This window comes from Uloborus diversus, chromosome 2 (genome assembly GCF_026930045.1).
Source record: "Uloborus diversus isolate 005 chromosome 2, Udiv.v.3.1, whole genome shotgun sequence".
Lineage (NCBI taxonomy): Eukaryota > Metazoa > Arthropoda > Arachnida > Araneae > Uloboridae > Uloborus > Uloborus diversus.
In genome coordinates, this window is record NC_072732.1 from 174,262,452 (window position 1) to 174,284,772 (window position 22,321).

A 22,321-nucleotide genomic window follows, 5' to 3' on the forward strand; every position below is an offset into this window, starting at 1 on the left:
AAGATGCTACGCAGCAATCAGCAAAAAGATATTAAATTACAGAGGTTAAAAATTATGACATTGAATTTACACACCGATAAAGGGTAATAAAAGTTCATAGTACTAAATTGTAATTCCATTACTTAACAAATGTAAAGCTAACTCGGGAAAGTGATCTTGCCCAAGTATAAAAAATTGGCAGCAACTTTATAAATGTGTCTCGATTATTTTTCAGTGCAAATGAAAAAGTTAAGCCCTAAGAAAAAGACTATTTTCCGTGTTAAGTACATAGGATGAATCTGCATTTTTATGTTGACCTGAGTTATTGTCAACTTGGGAGGTTTTTCATAATTTATTTGTTTCTAAATCCTATTTTTTTAGGATCGTACGAAACGGGAACTATTGAAAAGTCATCCAAATAATTAGATAGATGAATCCAGCAAACGAAGGTGTAAAATAATTATTAGAACTTGATTTAAGCAGATAGGTATGCATGTGATCCAAAAATAATTAATACGAACATGATTATAATTAAAGTTACCCTGTTTTGAACAGCGTAGAACTCGTTCTAACTAAAGCCCTGGATCGTAACTTAAGTAGAGACGTCCACCATCTTGGGGCTAAAGGCCACTTTCTTCCTGTATCTGTTTTAGTATGCATGCTGTATCTGTATAAGTAGCACGCTTTGCTTCTTGATTTTGGTGCATCTGACTGTGGATTGAAAGTACAATCAAGAAGCAAAACACGCTACTTCACTATAGTAGATATAGGAAGAAAGCATCGTTAAGCTCCAAGATGGCGGACATGTCACTACTTATTCTACGATTCAGGGCTTTAGTTCTAACATACGTAATCGATTGGAACTTGGTGCACATTTCATATGAGGCACTGAAAAGCAAAGGTATGTAAATGGACATTTTCAAGTTTTGAGCTAAACACGTTTAAAGTTCCGGTCCTAGGTAGGATTGCGTTGAAAAGTTTTTCTAAATCCTGCTATAAAGCAGCACCTACCAGGGCTATTATTACTATCTCTTGCCCCAAGACAGAGGAGCGTTTATTCTACATTTTGTACTGGTTATCTCCAAATTTTTAATTTTGCTACTTACATCCCTTTGCTCTTCACTGCCTCATATGAACTATGGAGAAAACAAATTTGCAATTAAAGAACAGTAGTTTCCACACTACTAATTTCCAAAACAAGGTGAGAATAGGGTGTATGAAGAAAAAAACAATTTTGGAGCAATTTTTTCTTCTTTTTTTTTCGTCACAGAACTTTTTCAATGCGCATTTAATTGTCTTAGTGATATGTTCAAAATGTTGTACAGCGCGTTCAATCGTTAGCCGTTGCGCAACAGGTTTTTCTATCAACTGCTGCAACTTTGCATCATAAATTTTAGAAGTCATTACCTGGAGGTAAGGCATTTTCTTAAATGCTAGCTTAAATGCATTTTCTTAAATGCAGTTTCATTTTTATCATACTCCATAAAATGTAATACACTGAAACATATTTAGTTGGCCGCTTGTATTGCAGTAATTTAGTGGTCAACTTATAGTGATTGATTTATGTAATATAGAACTAATTCTGTACCTGAAAAAAGCGATCAACTTAAGACAAGTGATTAACTTACAAAGGTGGTCAACTTTACTCGTTTTACATTGCCAAGTTTCAATGACATACGTTTTATAGAACAAGCTTTACGTAAACTAAACAGGATCAGTTTAATTATAACCGCCCTGTATAAATGTACACATTTATACATTTATCTATTACACAAATTTTAACTACACATTAAAATTAAGATAAGAGAGAGATTGGTGTGGAAAATCTTTTCACCAAGTATCTAACAATAAGAAGACAATGAGGATAGGCAGCGTCCCATTTGTTAAGTTTTTGGTAATGATGATGGCAATATAAAACTAAAGCAGCACCTGTGGCGTGGGTGTTCCTTCCACTATTGTCTCAAAGCGCGTGCTTTGACCGACAGGCAGCACCTGGTTCTCCACATGTTGTAAGAATGTAGGCGGCACTTCAGCAGGTGGCTGAGCAAACTTCGGTGGGGTAGGCATCACAGATAACGTGCAAAAGCTCTGAGCTTCGCCAACCTTGTTTTGGGCCTTTACAGAATAAGCTCCCCGGTCGTTCGGCTCTGCATGGAAAATCTTGAGGCGGGAAATACCAGATAGCTCTTTTTCAATCTAAAAATAATAGAAAAGAAAAAGGCTTCAATATATGTGTCGTTCACATTGTAAAAGTGGTGAACCCCCATATTTTTAAACTGCGCATTTTTTTTTTTTAAAGGGTATCGCATTTAGACAGCAGCAATCCGCCGGGAGGTCAAAAGAGGTCACTGTGAAGTTAAAAAAATTTTCTTATGCGTCAAACTTTGTCGGGCGATTCGGCAAAATTTGGAGTTCTATTTGGCAAAATTACCATGATTCGGCAAAATTTGATGTTCTATTCGGAAAAATTATCATCATTCAGCAAAAAAAAAAAAAAAAAAATTCTGTCCGATAAATTGAGAATTTCTGTCCCAAAAATTTTAAGTTCAGGGCGCCCCTGCATTTAGTTATAATCTTTTAATGTAAGAATGAAGCAACTCACTTTTTGTAAAATAACTATCTAATAACAATAAGTAACTGAAAACTTTTTTTTCCCTAAAGAAAAATTTGCAAAAAATATCAAGTAAAATCATTTAGTTGGAAATAATTCATTTCTACGACGAGCCATTCGTATATTATTTTAATTTTAATTTTGCGCAGTTGACCTCAAACGTTTTAAAATAATTGCAAATTGCACTGATAAATAATCTGGTCTTGATTTCAACTGTTTACGGAAATAAAACACATCAATTGTCAGTTAATTTTCCTAAACAAAATGGTCAACAATGAACGCTACCTACCGGAGTTTAAGGTTAATCCACTGGAGTTAGAGTTAGAATTTCGACTATGAAAATATCACTAATCAGGCAATGGCTTCGTTCAAATGTAGAAGAAATTTTTTTCCGTCATATTTTGATGGGCGATTTTCTAGTTTTGTAATAGAAAGGATCAGCAAGATCGCGTCTTTTACTACTCGGCGCGTTCTGCCTGATTCTACCTACAGTGGCTCCCAAAAGTGTTCGTACACTTTGAAATTGTTTAGTAAAACCAAAATAACTCAAAGCTGAATTCGAAAATAAAGTCCAATATTTTTCCACATCATTCCTATGTCACTCTAAATACAACCCATTGCTTTTTTCAAAATATTGACGGATCTTCTTTTTGAAATGGGTCAAAAAACGAAGAAACAGAGAAATAACACGCCACAAAAGTCATCGTACACTCAAATATTTTCGAATAAATTCGTGATTAAAATTATAATATGCCGTTTTATTAATATTTTTGCATTGTGTTGACCCTTATAAGTCATTTGAATTTAATTTTTTGTTTATTTATTCTTTAATATTTTGCTTATTACTGTAAAATGGCAGGTATTCGTAAAAAACGGCAAACACCATTCAAAATTTGAATTTTTTTCCCACAGTAGTGGTAAATTGGTTTGAAATGTTTCTAAATTAGTTAATTTATTTGTTTGTACAGTAAAGTGCTTAATAAAATGCTTTAAAGAAAGGAATCGTACCGAAAACAAGGTAAGAAAAGGTCAACCGGCAAAGTTGACAAAATGTGATCGGAGATTTAAAGTTAAAAAAATTTTTGAAAAATACACATTTGAGTACTGTAAAAGTTTCTGCAGAGTTAAATGAAACATTTTACATTTAATTTTCACCTAAAATTGTTCGCCAATTTCTCTGATTAGCTGGATTAAATGGGACCTCTTCCCGCAGAAATTTTCTTGGTAGTGCGAAAAACAGAAAGCTTACGCTTTTCTTCGCAAAATCAATGATAAATAAGCTAAAAACATTTTGGAATAACGTCTTACTTACAGATAAAAATTAACTCAACATTTTTGGTTAAATTGTTGTATAACTGTAAGTAGAAGAAAAAAAATTAGGAACTTAATCTTAAGAACTTAGTTGAATCAGTTAATCAGGACGGTGGTGGTGTTTTAGTGTGAGGGTGCATATCAGCATCAGGACTTGGTAGTTTGTAATTTTTTGATGAAATAATGAATCATGCTGTTCCGTTAAATATTTAAAAAACCAATTTTGAACTCTTAGCCAAAAATTTGGTTATTGGAAACAACTTTTTTTTTTATCAAGATAACGATAAGAAGCACACGGTTTTCAACGTTTGCGTCTACTGCCTCAAAAATTGTCCTAAAGTTTAGAAAATACCCCCTCAATCTCCAGATTTTAACTTAATGCAACGTATTTAGAGATATCTGGAGGCTAGATTACGAAAATAGGGCTTTAAAACGAAAATAGAGCTAGAAACACTAAGACTCGAAGTGTGGTAGAACAATTACTCAGAAATTACGCTAAAAAAAGAAAGAAAAAGAATGAAATATATTCCCAGACGTTTAAAAGGTGTTATGAATACTGTATGATATTCTACTAATTAATAACTTAATCAAAAGTTAGATTATTCAATAACATATAGACATTTTATAAAGTGTACGAAGACTTTTGTGAGATAAAATTTCCGGCCCTTTTCGGTTTTTGATTTTTAAAAAATTAAGTTTTAATATTTTTTGAAATCCTTTCATGCAGTTTTGTTAAAAATTGATCATAGATCTTATAATTAAATACCTATTCCGAAATATTAATTCTAACCAATGGATTGGGGCCTATTTCGTTGAAAGTCGTAGGTGTACGAAGACTTTTGGGAGCCACTGTATCTCAAATAATACAAATGATGTTTCCGCATTAAGTCATCCACCATCAATTTGTAGTCAAGCTTTAGTGAGGTCGAGAAATGGGGACTAAAAGTGTTGACTCGTTTTCCCAGAACAAAAGGGTTCCCGGAAGTTCATTTACAGTTTGAACACTTAAAATGAAACATTGAACAGACTGTAACTTTAAATAATAAACTAAAAGATTATAACTTTACCTTATACTTGACGGAATCTTCAATCTGTTGCCCATCTTTGTGCCACGACAGAGCTGCTTCAGGTTCTCCAATGACCTTGCACTCCAGAACCACATCCATTCCTTCTGTCACGACGCTACTCTCAAGGAGTTTCAAGAACTTCGGAGGCTCAAGCCGTTCCACGCTGATTAAAATATCCTTTTGACTAAATTCACTAAGAAAAAGAAACCGCAAAGTTTAGCAGGAAACTCATCAGAAAACTATTTTATGTTAAAAATTAACTTTTAGAAAGACTAATTACACACAATTGCTTTTATACCTTTTTTTCTTTTTTGCTTTTCAAATAATTAAATATATTCCGTTAAGAAAAAAAATTCATGGCCTTAGGGTTATTACAAACTTTATTGTTCACAGAAAATATCACAAAATATATAAAGTTCTTTCATTTTTATTAAAGATTGATTTCTTGAGAAGCTCTTTTTCCCAAAAGGAAAAAACAATCAAAAATTCAATCTTGTTGACTAACCTTTACTACAATACAACAAAACCATTTTATATATTTATTTTTTTTTAAATATAAAGTTCCTCCAAATGTTAACCATCACTAAGGTGAACATGATCGATTTTGAAATTCCAATTATAAATGATGCGTTGGAGCATTTCGAGTGGTTTTTAGCTAACTACTCGAGTAATGTTGGTTTCCAGTGTCTATAGATCGAAGCCGGATTTTCCTTCTAGGCTTCTGATTTTAGGTAATAGAGGTACTTAATTTAGTAATACTTCTGTCTTTAGTATCTACTGGCATACTTCTTCTAAGAGTAGAACCCTGGATATCTCCTACAATTCAACCCTTTTGGTTTACGCTATTCGAGATCGATAAATATCGTCAAGCTCTCTTTACTCGAAACATGTCTCAATAAAATTTTTCAACTTTCAAAATTAAAAGAAAATTATATGTTGTTTTGAATCAGAACGCCGTATGCTACTTTTTTAGACAGACTAAGTTAATCCCATGTTTTCAATAATTATAAATGTATAAGGTAACTAAACAACGTTTAAACTAATGAACAAATTTGCAAAAATAATAATAATAATAATGTGGACACAATTTTTGGGGCTACAAAGAGCCCTTCTTTGACTTAAAAGAAGTTTGACTATGGATGTAAAGGCCAAAATCTTCTTTCTGATGTCTTTTCATCCATAAGCTCACTTCTTTTAAATTAAAGTAGGGGGCTCCTTGTGCCCTTGAAACACGATTCTGCAACTGTTTGCAAACTTGTGCATTTCATACGCTGTTTAATTATCTTTTACGTTTTATCACGTGTTTATTTATTTATTGATTATTGGAAAATGTTTTGAATTTTTCAATACTTTTTAATAATTTTTATCTGTTTTGTACTACTACGGTCAATTTTCACTATCAAAACAACATACATGGGTATTTTTAGAAAGCTCCATGATACGATGTCTTCAGCAAGTACAACACCTTATCACAGAGCTGTAAAATAGCAAAATAGCTAAAACAAAAAGTAAAATAGCTTACCTTTTTTGGATTGTGTCTGTTACAGCTGGAAAGAGAATAAAAAAATTCACTTAGTGATGAAAAACGTATTTTTCTACATACAATTATCTGTACTCAAGGGTGCCCCAAAATTAAATTTTTGAAATGGTTTATTTTTTCAATTTTCTGGATGAAACTCCAAATTTTACCGAATGATAAAATGAAAGCATGCAAACCTACGTACATCTGATGAAAAAACACAATAAATATCATTATAAACATGTAAAAAAAGTAGGAAAACCGTTACAATGATGAACTAACACGGTTGCAATGATGTGGACAAATTTTCAAAATCGTCAGAGAAAATTTGCTGAATACGGAAACTTTTGGGAGGTCATGATCCTTGCAAGCTTCCATGAACTCCCATTGGATCACCCCTGTACGTACTTTTGTACATTTGTGCAATTACATATTGCATATTTTATTTAATTAAATGCTAGCAATGAACTGCTATATGTCATAATAAATTATATCAACCCTAAAACTCGAATGAATACTGAAAATATTGATTTATAGTTTAAAAAATGGAAGTAACCCTACTTCATCTCACAAATCTTGAGAACATTCAAAGAAAGCTTTTTATAAATACGTACTGTCAGCTTTTTAAATTTGAATGAAACTCATATTGTGCATTCAAAGAGTTTATTTTAAGAATGTTCACTCAATGTTTTAAGCTTTCGAATTTTTTGTCACACATTTATTGCTCAATCCATTTACATGAATGTGACATTTTTACGCACCTTCATAAAGCTTAATTCACGGAAACCACGATTATTATTGCATGCTAACTAGAATTCATCTAATCCGATAAATTTTATAAATTGATTGTTAACTCACGAGGCTAACGCTAAACCAGTTTCTTATGCACATCGATATTTCACGGTAAGCGATTTCGTGTAAACGAAATCTTATAACGATATTATATATCATAATACAATAAATCAACTTTCTAAAAAAACGTTCGCATTTAAAAAATAATGAGTTGTACGTGTTGCGGGTGTAACTGAATGATCGCGCCTGAAACACGTAAAAAACATTATTTTTTAAGTACAAAAAATGTTTTTAGAAAGTTGATACATTGTTTTATCACAAACATAATGGTTTCTTATCTTCAAATATATAAAAATCAAAAGCCAAATTTCGAACTTGCGGCAATGAAGTGCACTTTGAAAGAAAAGAATGTAACTATTTACTTTGTATGTAATTAAAGTGCTGGTTTTACATTAGAAAAAAACTCGTAACGCACAAATAATTGAATGTTTTCTAAGCGAAATTCAAATAAAAACGTGTAGCGAAAAGCTACTGTCAAAGATTATGTGATTAATATGACTTTTCAATATCAATTTGGTACTCAAATAAATTCAATGAAAAAATTAAGCATTTTACTATACAAGATAACTCGAACTGTAGTTAATTTTTGAAACCATTTAATGAAATAAGCCTTCAAATATTTTAAATTTACTGAAAATGACACAAACTCAAAGTCAAATGTACAATTTCATAGCCATAAACTATAAAAAATAATTAAGAAATAATAATGAGTAGCTAATTCCGCATAAAAAACAAAATGTTTTTTTTTTTTTTTTGAGAATTTTCAAAGTATAGCAGAACCTTTTCGATTGGAACCAATTGAGACCAGCGGGTGTGGGGGTGGGGGTTAGGATTATCAGATTATTCGGTTTGTGGAACATATTATGCTTTCCATTTGTCCTGCACGTAGCAACAGCTAGAACGTGTCCAAAATATAGTGTAACTATAAGTGCAAGATTGGCCAAGGCGCGTTTCGTGGCGGCTAGTGACTGGTCGACAAGAAACAGGCGAAACTTAAACTAAACAGGCAAAAGCAAAGCTTACGAGGATGTAACACTGTTTACATCATATCAAGCTATGACAAAAGTTGTTTCCAAGCATGCGCTAAGCCGTGCGCATTAGGGTGTCCCAAAAAAATGAAAGTCGTTTTTTTAAACGCATACCCTCTTATTTTTATCCTTTTATATCAAAACCGTTGTCATGAAAGTTTCATGCAATTTGAAGCAGGGTATCCCGTGCCGACTTGCGCCTAAAGGCCTAAACGTGTAAACAGCACGTGTATTCATAAGCAAGCGAACGCTGGCGACGCGATATTTAGCGAAGCTCAAAACAGCTGTAAATAGTGCACAGAAAACAAATGAAAACAGAAAAACATATGTTGGGGGAGGGGGGGGGGGCTTAACAGTAGCAACTTGCAAACCGTCAAACATGTCAGTACGAATACATTCCGGTCAGCGAGAGCAGTATAGTCCTTCCATAGGGAATGAAACATGGCAGTGGAATTGCAAATTTTGAAAAAAAAAAAAAATTAATAGGAGTTGTAAAACACCTAACTACGGGCTTGCAAACTTCCCTCTAACGGACAAGTTCTGTCTGTGGTGTTTTATAACATTCGAGAAGTAAAATTTAACCATCAGTGAAAGTGCAAATCTCGCTATTCGGGAATGCATCATCTTTTGGGAAAAAGCACGCATTCTTACCAAATCGTTGCCAAATTGTGTGAATAAACTTAAAAACCTAAATCAAATTTGGAGAGACTTAAAAAAAATGCAAAGAAACTGCAAGAAGTATTCAGGCAGCGCCAACAAGAATTTGAGAGTAATTTAAACAATTTTTCAATATTGCACATGCTGATGCACTTCGATTAATCAAAATATAAGAAGATGGGATTTTCTTGCAACTCCAAAGAGAGCCCAGCCGACGTGGTCACTTTAAGTGGAGTGGATAAAAAAATTGCCGACAAAGAGGAAAGGGCTCGACTTTGAGTTGTCAAGGAAAAAAAGAGGCGTATTAAATACGATTCCACTTCAACATCCTCGGAATTGTATGAGCCTGTACAAGAAGATTCCTCTTCGAGCTCTAATGAAAATATTTATTCAGAAAATTTCCGTGAAACAATAAATCAGTACCTAGAACAAGTATATTCGAACCTGGAACAAATATATCAGAACCTGGAACATGTATTCCAGAACCTGGAACATGTATTCCAGAACCTGGAACATGTATTCCAGAACCTGGAACATGTATTCCAGAACATGGAACAAGTATTATCAGAACCTGGAACAAGTAAATGTGTAATGAGGAGGGATTTCATTACTCCAAAGTCAATTGCTGCATTGGACAGGTGTCCAAGTATACGAGATTATGTGTTTATTCTTGAAGCTACTATTGACGCACTTGGGTGTAACATTGATGAATTTCCCATAGGTAAATCTGCAATTCAAAGAATTCGAACCGAAAAGCGGAAGGAGCAGGAGGAAAGAATAAAAATTGGTTTTCAGTACGAGGTACCATCTGTTGTGAATTTACCTTGGGATATGAAACTGTCGCCTGCTTTGAGTGCTCAAAAATCAAAAGAAGATCGCTTATCTATAGTTATTTTATATGGATGTGACGGAACCACGCATTGCTGAGTCTAAACTGGAAAGTTCCACAGGAAAAGAACAAACAAAGGCTGTTTGAAAGGCAGTTTTAGATTGGAATCTCGAAGACAACGTTAAAACTCTCTGTTGTGATACTACAGCTTCCAGAACAGATCCTTTAAGTGGTTCTTACGCTATTCTTGAGCAAAAATTTGATAGAGAAATGCTTTCCTTTGCTTGCTGCCGTCATATATATGAACTGATCTATCCCACTAAAATACAGTGCTATGGAGGAGCTGTGGAGTTGTTCCGAACTGTACCCTAACTTGAAAAATTTACTTGACTTTTACCGTGCTGAACTTACTAATATTACGGTCAGGGATGACTATCAAGAGTTGATAGAACTGCTTATCATATTTTTAGGTGGAGATACAGAAAATGAATTTAAAATAAGACCACCGGGAACCATGCACAAAGCTCGATGGATGGCTCGAGCGATTTACTCCCTAAAACTATTACTATTTAGTTCACAACTAAAATTAGATACGAAGGAAAATGAAGCATTATTTGATGTCTGCTTGTTTGTAGTGACAATATACGTGAAACCATGGCTTCAATGCATTTTGCCAGTCAAAGCACGAAAACAAAAATTTGTGCTTTTTGATAAAAGTACGAAAATGTGGACCCAATTATCTCAAAAGCTACTCTACAAAAATTCATCCAGCTTTTATGGTATGGTCAATAATATTTCATTCCTTGATGTGTAAAAGATTGTCTCATTGCTTAGAAAGAGCGGTGAAAATGATGCAGGACTTTCATGGTTTGCTAACAGCTGATGAGGAACAAAAACAATCTGTGTTACGCTGCGTTCAAGAGCAGCAGAAGCTCTATCCTGACTGCAAAAAGCAAACATTAAATTAAAAATATGTGCAGTAATGTTTCTTTTAGTCTAATATTGCTGTAAATATCTGCTTTAAATAAATTGATGTCGCGTGTAGTAAGGAATTATGCAGCTAGCAATCTTTCCACTGTAGTCGCCGTACAGGGATTTCAGGTCCAACTTTGACCTTAAGTCGGCACGGGTTCCCGTTATTTTATTGCAATGAAACTTTTTTCTCATGTTTCTGAGGTGAAATGGAAAAAATTTGGAGGGTATGCGTATTCGATTTCACATTTTTTTTTTTTTTTTTGCCATTATATCTTGGGACACCCTAGTACGCATGCGCTTTTCGGACGTTTGCCCTTCTACTAGAAGGGCTCGATTGCGCATGCAACCGGTTTCTGATTGTGAAGCTAGTTTATATTACATCTATGGCCTAAAATGGATCATATGTGTGCTACAGAAAAGAGAGAAATGCTTTGCAGTGTAAAATTTTTTAATTCAATTCATAGTATGCATTGAATATAAACAGTATTACAGTAAAAAAAAATTACAGCACTAAACATACAATATAGTATTACAATACGCTTAAATTTAAAAAGTCACTTTTTTTTTTTTTTTTTTTTTGAACAAAAGACGAAGTGCGTTTTTTGGCCGCTGAGTCTCAAATGTGTGTACAAGCATCGCGAAAGCGTTCGAATTATTAGATGTTCGGTTTAAAGAGGTTATACTGTATCGTAAAAGAACGCTTACATTGAGTTTTGAATATATAATCCTTATTACTTTTAGGATGCTTAAACTTTCGCCAAAGCATGGTTGTAATTTTATTATTTTAAGAATAAGCATTAGAAGCTCATTTCTTGTACATAAAAATTTGGTTTTAATATAACTGCACGTTTTTTGTGATCCTTCCATTTAATTTGATGATTACGTTTAAAACCATAATAAGAAAATGACAAGCTTACGTTCAACTTTAAGCTGGCAAATACTAGAAGCTTCACCCCCAGAATTAATGGCCACACATTTATAGGTTCCCGCATCTTCAAGATAAGCAGTCTTGATGATCAACGTGCAGCGGTCACCCTCGAACAGCAACTGGAAGTCGTCGGACTCCTTTACGGGCTTTCCATTGTGGTACCATATGACCTACGACATTTTTCAAAGATATTATAAAATAAATTGCACAACAGCATGTTATGCAACTTTTTCCCAAGGAATATGAGTTATAATCAGGGTTGCAGATTCGAAGGGAAAATGACTGACTCTGGCCCAGCTCCGATTCTTATAACCCAAAATCAGTACTACTCTGACATCACTGGTAGATAGCTGATCCCGACTCAAGGAATTTTAAACCTTCGAATCCCGATCCCGACTCTTTTGGCTCAAAATCAGTTCGATTCCGACTCCAACTTCGACAAAGCAGCTCTGGTTATAATACAGGGTGAGCTATAAGTACTGAGGGCATTTTGTGCTTATAAAGAAAGATTTAAAAATAAAGAACAAACTGAGGCATGAAATACATGTTTCTTTTTTTATTGGAAAGAAAATAAAATGGTTTCTCACAACAGTATTGTAAACATTAATAAGTTTCAAGTAAGTTGGTACATGGAGCGGCAGCATTTCTCGGGAAAATGTATTTATGGCGTCAGTCCGCAAATGCTCGCAAGATGACTTGAGACTACAACCTTTATTTTTTTTTTCTTTTGGGGTTTGGTAAGGATCTAATATATACAACTCCAGTTCTGGATATCAATAAGTTAAAAAAATGATCCATTCCAGTCATTGTAGGAATGACTGTTGAAATCCTCAAAACACTTTGTGTGAAGTTGAATTTCAGCTTGAAGTTTGGCACATCACAAACGGAGCTCATGTGGAGCTATGAAGTTAAAATTGTGTTGTGTTACATAAAACTGTTTTATTTAATGTTTCCAAGGGGGGGAAAAGGAATAAGTGAAGATCCCAATTTTACTTTCGTTTTTTCAAACATGAAATGGGCTCAATACTTTTGGCCCACCCTGTACATTGGAATGAAGAATAAGACGAACAACTCACTTCCGGTTCGGGTTGTCCAACGATGACACAATCCATACGCACTTTGTTGCCTTCAAATACCGTTTGGTCGTCTAGCTGTTGCTTAACTTGAGGTTTTGCAGGCTCAATGTCTGACGCAATTTCAGAATCCCTAAAAAAAATAATGAAATTAAAAAAGCTTACGAAAACGCTCCCAGCACGCAGTAATTTTTACTTCGCCTTGCAGTTCAAAACTACTTCTTGTTAACCGTGGCTGCGTGCGTATATGGTATATACAAAATTACGAGATCAATATCTATGTTTTTAGAACTTTTTGACTTCTTTCAGACTATGAATGATTTTTAAAACTAAGGGATACTAGTTCGATTTCTTTTCGTTTCTTTTTCTTAATATTTTTTTTTTCTCTCTTTCAAGTTCAAACGAATTTCAAACTTAGATTTTTCTTCTTAACTATAAACAAAATAGTCAAAATCTTTTTTTTTTTTTTTTTGCAGTTTTAAAATTGTACTAGAATAAACAGAATTGTTTATGATATATATTTTTAAACAGCTTAGGTTGTATCTCAGATTTCTAGATTTACTGTTCGCATTTCAAATCATAAAGGATTATTACAATAAAACAAACAAACGACAAGCATATAAGCTAATGTAAAATATTTTGAGTTGTTCAACAAGAGCATTAAATTCGGTAACATGCCATAAAGTGATTTAAAAAAAGATTTTACTTTTCCCCCCTTTGAGTAAAATGGAAAGAAATTCTGGTCGTAAAATAATATTTTGAAATGCATTAAGACATTAATATTTTGACAAATGCACTTGATCAGCAACCTTGACAGAACCTGACCTAATGATACGTGGGGGCAGTTAGCGCATCGACTAAGCAGGGCGTATATAAGGTCGCAGCAGTTAGGGAATTAAAAATATACATAAAAGTTTCATTTGATGATAAACCGTGAATTAGTTTTACTCATGTAAAAATCCTTAAAAAATAGTTAAAAGAGCTCAAATTAAGACTTCCTATGAAATTGTTCCTCACATATTTATCAAATTTCAATAATTTTCCGGGTATAGGTTATGAAAAGTTTATAATTTTCGACGAAATTCTCTCTTTTTGTCAAACATTTGCTTCTAGTGCCTCTCAGGATCAGTAATCATAAAAATTGTGCATGACAAAGTTGTAGAGCTTTAAATTTTCTTCATTTTTATATGCTACTTTGTTGAGTTTTATTTAACCAATCAAAAGTTACAGAATTTCAAAAGTATTTCTTATAAACAAAGTTTAATCGATAATCAGTCCACTTACGACGTTTCTAGTGGCAAACGTCCTTTCACCGACACATTGCAAGATGACACTGTTTCTCCTCCTTTGTTTCGGGCTATAATAGTATAAGTGCCTGCGTCTTTGGGGAAGGCTTCAGTAATGACTAAAGTAGCATTCCGACCATCAAAGTGGAACTGCAAAAAAAAAAAAAAAAAAAAAATCACAGGGTAATTCCACGGAAAACGGTAATTTTGTCCCGCACGTGACGCTTCATGTATTTCATAAAAAATAATAATTTAAAAGGATGGTGAACAAAATTTTGTTTCATAAGAAATCACAAACGCATGTGTGACTTCTTTAGCAAAAACTTTCTTCAAAAATGATTTCTTTTTTATGAAATATAGTAACCGTTACGTGCGGGACGAAATAACCATTTTCAATGGAATGGGCATATACATTTTTTTTTCAATGGTTTAAATGATTATTTCTAAACCAACGAGATAGGTTTCCTTTACGTTCGAACCATAGCTTTCAAAATCTATCATTTGTTTCGTCATTGCTGTATTAATAGAGCAAAAATATTAGCTTATTCATAAGCAAGTTACCAGAGGTTGACTTTCGATGTCCCGCATGTGACGCATGTAAATGAATTTTATTTTAAATAACAAAATTGTTCAATAAAAATATAATTGTGTCAGGAGTATCTTTGTATCAAATGTAAAGATTAAAATAATTGCTTACTCCTGTTTCATTAAAATATTTAGAGATATGACGAAATGTCGATGAAATTTAAGAGTATTTTTCTCCCGCACGGTGGAATGGCTCCACACATAATTATTTGCAAAAAATGGGCAGAAAACTAAACAAAATATTCAATTCAATGATAATTTATCAACATCAGTAACGCGGGAAAACATGTTCAAAAATGGGAAATAAAAATATGTGACTGAAATTTTGAGCTCATAGTGTTTGTTAAGTGGTCCTTAAATGGTACAAATATTAAATATTTTTTAAAAGTACTGTTCAAGGGCTTGTGATGCATTTTCTGCCGGTACGAAAAGGGTGTGAACCTGGTGAATAGTCCCTAGTCGATATTAAAAAGTGTCAACAACTCCTTAACTCTCTACAGTCCTGACAGGACTCCCCTCGACTTATTATTGTCCCCTTTTTGAACCTAACATAGAAGAAAATCATTTGGAGACATGTGATAAAGTCAAAGTGGCTTGCACCGAAACTTTGAAAGACGTTCGGTAAAATGCAAACCGTGACTCCTTCAATGCCCGGAAATCTCGCTGAGGGCGATATGTAAACCAGGATGAGTTTATTTTCAAACTTTTTAATTTATTGTAACAGCAATATCATTAAATGTCAGTGCGTGGATAGAAGTTGAGCTGTGCATTTGAATATTCACCTAGTTCTCCTGACTTAACACCTCTGGAGTCAAAAACCAACTGCAAGCAACAAGTTACGTGAAAAAGTCGTAGAATCATTACCTCATATAAGATACATTAATGGCCATAGTTGGATTAGCACTTCTTCATCATGGATGTTTAAGAGGTGGTGTGATCTAGAGCATATGCAAAAAGACTTTCTCAATGCCAAAAATATTACCTAAGGACGAATTTTTCACTAGATACAGAATAGCAAACGGTGAATAATTTTCTTTTCGATCACTCTGTCAATTTTTAAGTTTTACAAATTTTAGAGTTATGATTAAGCATTTTTAACATAGCTTAAACTGGAGTAGGTTGTACAAGGTGTTATATTACACTTTCGAAAGTATAAAGAGCTAAAAATTGAATCGATCAATAAGAAGTACTGCAAGTTTTCGCAACCTTTTCTGGTTAGGGAATATTTAATTATAAAAAATATAGTAATAATTTCAAATTATTAATTATCTGTAGAATTACCAAACTGTTTAGGACAAGAAGTTGGTAGTCTGAAAAAAAAAAGACATTTTAAAAACAAAGATTACGTGTTACTTTTCTTTTAAAGAAGTCTGATAAGGTCATTTCATTGTTCTTTTCTGCTAGAGATTTTTCATCGCGTTATGCTTTGATCATGAACTATAGTCAGGAAGCTGCAGGGCACAAAGCTGCCGGGTTAGGATTGTCGCAACTATAGTCACCTTTAAAATCTTGTGATGGATAATTTTCCTTAAATTCTATAATCTTGTTTTGTAATTTCTGAGTACGTGTGAACCTTAGAAGTAAAATACAAACTCCAAACCTTCGAGTCTCGTGTCTCTTTGATGGGCTTTGAGTTATGCAACCAGGAGATCTGTGGTTCTGGTTGCCCTGTCACGGTGCACTCCAGCCTCAACTTCTGTCCGGCTCTTGCCATTACGTTCGACAGAGGAGTGAGGAAGCAAGGACGCTCAGACGGGAGAGCCGCTGAAATTAAACAATCCGTCAGTAGCTAGAAATATTAGGAAAGTTCATAGTTGGTTTTTGGATTAAAGCCTCCACAAAAAAAAAAAAAAAAAAAAAAGAACAGCAACGGCTTTAGAACATAAACTAAGTTCATAAAAGCGAATTGTTTCCCAAGAAGCACATAAAGGGCCATTTCACGAAAAAGCCGCCATTTCGTTCCGTTCGTGACACAGTTCTTATATTTCATTAAAAATTCATACTTCTAAAAGGTATTGAACAATATTTTTTCGCTTAAGAAATCATGAATACGTTTGGGATTCCTTACGAAAAAATATTTTTTGTTCATTTATTTCATCAAAAAAATTAATTTGAAAGAATAAAGTAGCTGTCACGTTTGGATGAAATGGACGAATTTCGTGGAATGGTCCCTTAATGATTCAAAAGATTTTTATTTATTTTTAGGATTAATTTCTTCTTCCAATAGCAGCTTTTCGTAAATTCTCCTTCAAATCTTTAAGACACAATGACTATAACACTATCACACGCCAGTGAATCGAGATGGTGCGGGCTCCGTTCTCGTTCTTAACGTAGGTGCTTTTCTTCCCAGTCTGTGTTGTACTTCCATCGTGTGCTGTTTTCAGCACTTATAAATGGAACTAAAACGTGTGGAATTGAGGCTTGGCAGCTGCAATCTGCAGTCCTTTTTCTTAAAATTTGAGGAAGATTTTCAAAAAATGTAGGTAAAGAAGTTCAGTATTCAGTTTGTATGGCGGCCAGGCGACTTGTCCTTTAGTTCTTACATTTGAAACTGCCTCTTAGCGATCATCATTTCTTACATTCCACGAACAGGAAATTTTGAGCAATTATGTTAGTTTTTCACTTCTGTTAATCTAATGAACAATTGTCGCGATTCATGTAAATTTTACAATTTACACAAATCTTAAAAGCTACGAAATATAGTAAAAATATACTGATTCAAAGGGGAAAAAATGTAGCAAAGACTCTTCTTTTAAACTGTTAGCAAATGAGAAAATTTTCATACAGAAAAGAAAAAAATACACAATAAATAACCAAAATTTTGTAAACAGAATTTAGTACATTCTAATGGAAATATGTTCAATTTGCAAACTTACAAGTGACCGTCAAATTGGCACTGCAGGCAACTTGACCGACAGGATTGACAGCTCGACACGTGTAGCGGCCTTGATGTTCTGCACTAGCTTCATCGATGCGCAGAGTGCAATAACCATTGTTACACAAAGCAAAATATTCCGTAGAGTTGTCAATGCAAACATCATCTTTAAACCAAGAAACGAGGGGCAGAGGATTGCCGAACACGTGGCACTCCATCTGATACGGCTCGCCTTGGGTAACAGACGCATCTACTGGCTCTTGCACAAAATGTGGCGGAATCAACTCACTTTGAGGACGAGACTCTGAAATAATGAATAAAGCAGAATCCTTTTAAAAATCTATTGTAAATTCAACGTAAATATTTATAATCAGAAAAAGAAGAAGAAATATATTATTCGAGGATTGAAATATTTCCATCAGCAAATGTTTCTTCCACAAAAATGAGTTATTTCTTCTAAAATTCTAGCCAACACGATGCATTTTCAGCATTAGAGTATCAGTATTAAACGAACTACCGGCTTAAATTAATCAACGCTTGATTTTTTTTTTTTTTAGTATTTAGCACACAACGGGAAATGCCTGAGAATTCTTAATAAAAGATATGGTTATTAAAAAGTTGGTCATCTGCAAAATAAGATAGTAGTTTTTATGAGCATTATATTTTATCTAGTACAACAATATATTTTTGTATACAGAGAGAAATTTTTTGAAGTCATTCAACAGACATTATCAAGCTACGTGCTACTATTTCCATGTTTCTAGTGGTTATGGCCACTGCCATTCACTCAAAAGACCTCAGGTCTTGATCCCTGTCATGAAGAGAGACTGCCACTTAAGCGATCACATGGAAATGCTAGAGAGTAGAATAGCAATGAGACCTGAACTAAGAAGGGGCTCGGGATTTAAAAAAAAAAAAAAAAAGATTGTGAAAGCTATTTTCATGCACTTGTTGACAGAGATGGTAGAACACTCACGCTTGACCTAGCTGGGACGCCTCTTAATAAATGCTAAGGTCATGCATGTCATCTCTTCTATGCTAGACAATACTAATTTGTCATGCTAATATGCAGGTAGTTGTGGGGTAGAAGTAACGAGTCACGGTTTTGAAATGTAAAGTTATTGAAAAATTGAACTGGTTGGATCCGATGTATCATTTGAAACTTTACTTATAGGGTGCGTTTACAAAAGAGTGCAACGAGCTGGAGCAATTGAGAACTCAGAAAAAAAGTTCATACCGGAACCTGCAACTGAAAAATAGACCCTGTTCAAGGGAAAGATAGACAGAAAATAATCAAATAACATACCAAAAGGTTCTGTATGCTAATTGATGGAATTTTTCCTGTAATAATAATAATTTTAAAAAAAACACTTTAAATTCCTCCTCTGTTTGCCATTAATTGGTTCTTGTTTAAGCCAACATGTGATTGTCGTCACCAAATGCAGCAAATTTTTGTCGACGTCTGTAGTTGGGACATACCTAACCTGGTAGTATTTTGAAGACTACGCAGATCCTAATAATAGCGTTACGGTGCTGCCAGGTCCTAACTATAGTCTACCTTTCCCGTGAACGCAGTATAGGTGATTTAATTCACTTTCCGCCTAGCAAGGAGCAAATTGAGAATTTGAAATGAACGTCTTTTTTCCTTAGCATGGATTTTTTTAATGCTTCCAATAAGCCGTCTTTTGGGTTAATGTAAATAAACTCATGGAAAAGAACATATCATTTTCTTGTAACATACCTTTCACAACCAAACGGCTTTGAGTTTCTGCCACCCCAGCAGGATTCGTTGCTCTGCAAGTAAATGTAGCAGTATCTTCAGAAAAGGTTTCCTCAATGGTAAGCTTGCAGATTCCATTTTCGAAAGATGTTTGATAATCTGGATTATTTTCAACTAAAATACCATCCTTAAACCATTGAACCTGAAACAGAAAATTCAAAAACTACATGCGCTGCATGTGAAAAGCTTCGAGAATGCACATCATTTACGCCTAAAAATATACCGTTAAAATTTCAGAAAAAATTTAGTGCAATTATTAATGCAAAATGGAGTGTTTACAGTGCAGAATAAATTTACAGTACATTTTTTTAATGTAAGAGCAACTTAAATTAAACTAGAAAATTGCCCGTCAAGGTATTACGGGTGAAAATTTGCTTCTACAGTTGAACGAAGCAATTGCCTGTTTGATGATATTTTGATACTTGAAATTTTAACCCAAACTCCAGTGGATTAATCCTAAACTCCAGTAGGTAGCGTTCATTGTTGACCATTTTTAAGTTTCTTCCATAGAGTAAAGAAATTACATAGAGAGGCCCCGGTATACTAAGAAATTGAAGCCGGAAGTTGCACTGCTGTATCCCAAGATCCTTAGCTTCTTGCCAAGTATATTGAGATATATCTTGATTCAAAACATTCTATTACTGAATCTCAATTGGTTGTTAACTTAAACTTAGATATTGTTCCAAGTTTATGAAGCACATTTTTGAAATTGTATTAAAACATGAATTAAAATACAAACTAATCCGCCAGCTACTTGATTCAGTCTCTTTGCGAGATTGGTGAAAACTATTCTCGCTTAGCGATCATGTTATCATAACCCCGCTTATAGTTGCACCGCTGTATCCCATAATTCCGGCTCCAATTTCATCTAATTTTTCCATAGATGATTCTTCATTCTTTTAAAGGGACAGTCTCACCAGTAAAACAGTTAAGTTATCGGATTCAGTTCAGCCCTGTCAAAATAATGCATTTTCCTGCGTGTCAAATATTACCAAAAAATATCATCAAATTATCAAGTCTTGGCACGAGTTTCATTGTTGATGACGTTAGCGCTATTCGATCATACGCTATTACATGTATGAGAATGTGACATTTAATGTGAAAGCTAATTTTGCTGCCAAATATGCTAATTTTCACTGTAATAAATTACTATGTTCAACAATTAAGATCCTACAGAGATCGAACCTTACCTGCGGCGCAGGTAAGCCTTCCACTTCACATTCGAACATGAACTTGGTTCCCTCCGGCACTTCAGCGTCCGCGAGTCTTTTGAGAAAGCGGGGTGCCCTTTGAGAGGGCTCGGGCGTCCGCGAAGGGATGGCCTCGACCGCTGCCTCAGCGGTCCTTGCCGCCTGCAGCGCCGCAGCCGCAGCAGCTTTCGCAGCTTCGGCTTCGGCCTGTGCAGCGTGCAGCACAGCGTCGATCTCTTCCTAAGAAAAAGAAAAATTTGGACAAATGAAAGATTATGCATTCAAGTTAAAGAATTTCAACAGTATTATCAGTTATACCAATTGAATGATTAGTCATTACTTGTTACTGAAGACGATAAAGAGGGGCTAATTGTAGTTAACAGATTGATTGCCATTTTTTAAGAAGGAAATAAATCCAAAAGCTTTTTTTTTTGTAAAATAAAATTTTTAAGTAACAGAATTTTTTTGCTTTTTTTATTGTTATAAAAGCAAAGTTTTTAGTGTGGAATTTTACTTGACCTAAAAAACAATGAAATTTACAAGCTGAATAGATTCAATAAAATTTTCATTGAAAATATTTTCTTGTTTCTTAGATGAATCGTTATAAGGTCTGTTAAAGGTATTTTTATATGTTAAAGGTATGAAGTGCCAAGCAAACCAGAGTTTTCAATCCCAGTTGAATTTGAGCCTTGTATCAAATTTCACCAATGAGAAATGGGAGGGGGGCAGCAATACACTGCGTTTAAACTTTGTAATCTTTTGTCATAATAAAGAGCTTTTTTAAAATTTCTCCCTTAATTTTTTTAAAATCTCACTCTAATTTCAACGAAGCGTGAGATTTTCTCACCCATTTTTTTTACTTCTATTGGGAATTCTGCTTCAGTAATTGAGCAAAAATATATTTATGAATTAAAATAGATATGATCGCGGAAAATGCAATCAGCTTTTTTATTTGCCCCAAAACGAAGACACAGTTGATCCGTTTAATGGAATAGCCAATTTGACACGAAAAATGATTCTAATAAGCAAAATATTCCATTATCCAGGACCAAAATGATAAATTACAAAGGGCTGGTACATGAAATACACCGCCAGCTCAGTCATTCCAGCCAAAGACTTCCTATGCCGGGCTGACGAGTGCTAATAAGCATGAAACTGCAGTCTTCGGCTGGAATGAATGAGCTGGTGGTGTATTTCATGTATTTTTGGCCTTAGCCCTGGCTATAGGGCGGTAACTTTCTGAACAATGGGTTGATACATTGAAAATTTATTTTACATATTAAGCGGGATATTCTTTTAACCAATAATACAATAAGCGGATTCGACTGTATTACGTAATAAAATTACATTGTAACGGCTGCAGAATTATTTTACAAACCCCGGGTTTTATTTATTTATTTTTTTTTTTTTGGATGTATAAGGCTGCAGAAAAATATGTTTTTAGTATTGATTAAAGCCCTAAATCGCAGCTTAAGTTGCGACACGTCCGTCATCTTGGGGGCTAAAAGCTGTTTTTTTTTTTTTCTATGTCTGCTAGTCTGCTGTAAGGTAGTAGAGTGTTTTGCTTCTTGATTGTGGATTAACATGGAATTAATAAGAAACTCTAATCAAGCAGCAAAAAACGCTACTTCACCATAGCAGACATAGGAAGAAAGCATCGTTTAGCCCCAAGATGGCGGACATGTCGCTACTTATTCTACAATTCAGGGCTTTAGTACGGGTAACAGGCGGATATTTTTTTTACACTGTTACGCGCAAATATTCCTACGTTGTAAT

General features: G+C 34.2%; 1 protein-coding gene across 2 annotated transcripts in view; it reads right to left on the reverse strand.

Annotated features, from left to right (window-relative positions):
* Window positions 1–22,321, reverse strand: part of LOC129216164 (muscle M-line assembly protein unc-89-like) — a 139,451-nt gene that overhangs the window by 12,863 nt on the left and 104,267 nt on the right. For both annotated transcript variants that reach the window (XM_054850335.1, XM_054850334.1), the window contains exons 22-31: window positions 20,546–20,785; window positions 19,317–19,497; window positions 17,577–17,879; window positions 16,301–16,464; window positions 14,114–14,265; window positions 12,833–12,962; window positions 11,746–11,926; window positions 6,491–6,515; window positions 4,969–5,161; window positions 1,909–2,175 (exon numbers count right to left, since the gene is read on the reverse strand). In XM_054850335.1, the coding sequence (XP_054706310.1) occupies window positions 1,909–2,175; window positions 4,969–5,161; window positions 6,491–6,515; window positions 11,746–11,926; window positions 12,833–12,962; window positions 14,114–14,265; window positions 16,301–16,464; window positions 17,577–17,879; window positions 19,317–19,497; window positions 20,546–20,785 (1,836 nt within the window). The remainder of the gene's footprint in view (window positions 1–1,908; window positions 2,176–4,968; window positions 5,162–6,490; window positions 6,516–11,745; window positions 11,927–12,832; window positions 12,963–14,113; window positions 14,266–16,300; window positions 16,465–17,576; window positions 17,880–19,316; window positions 19,498–20,545; window positions 20,786–22,321) is intronic.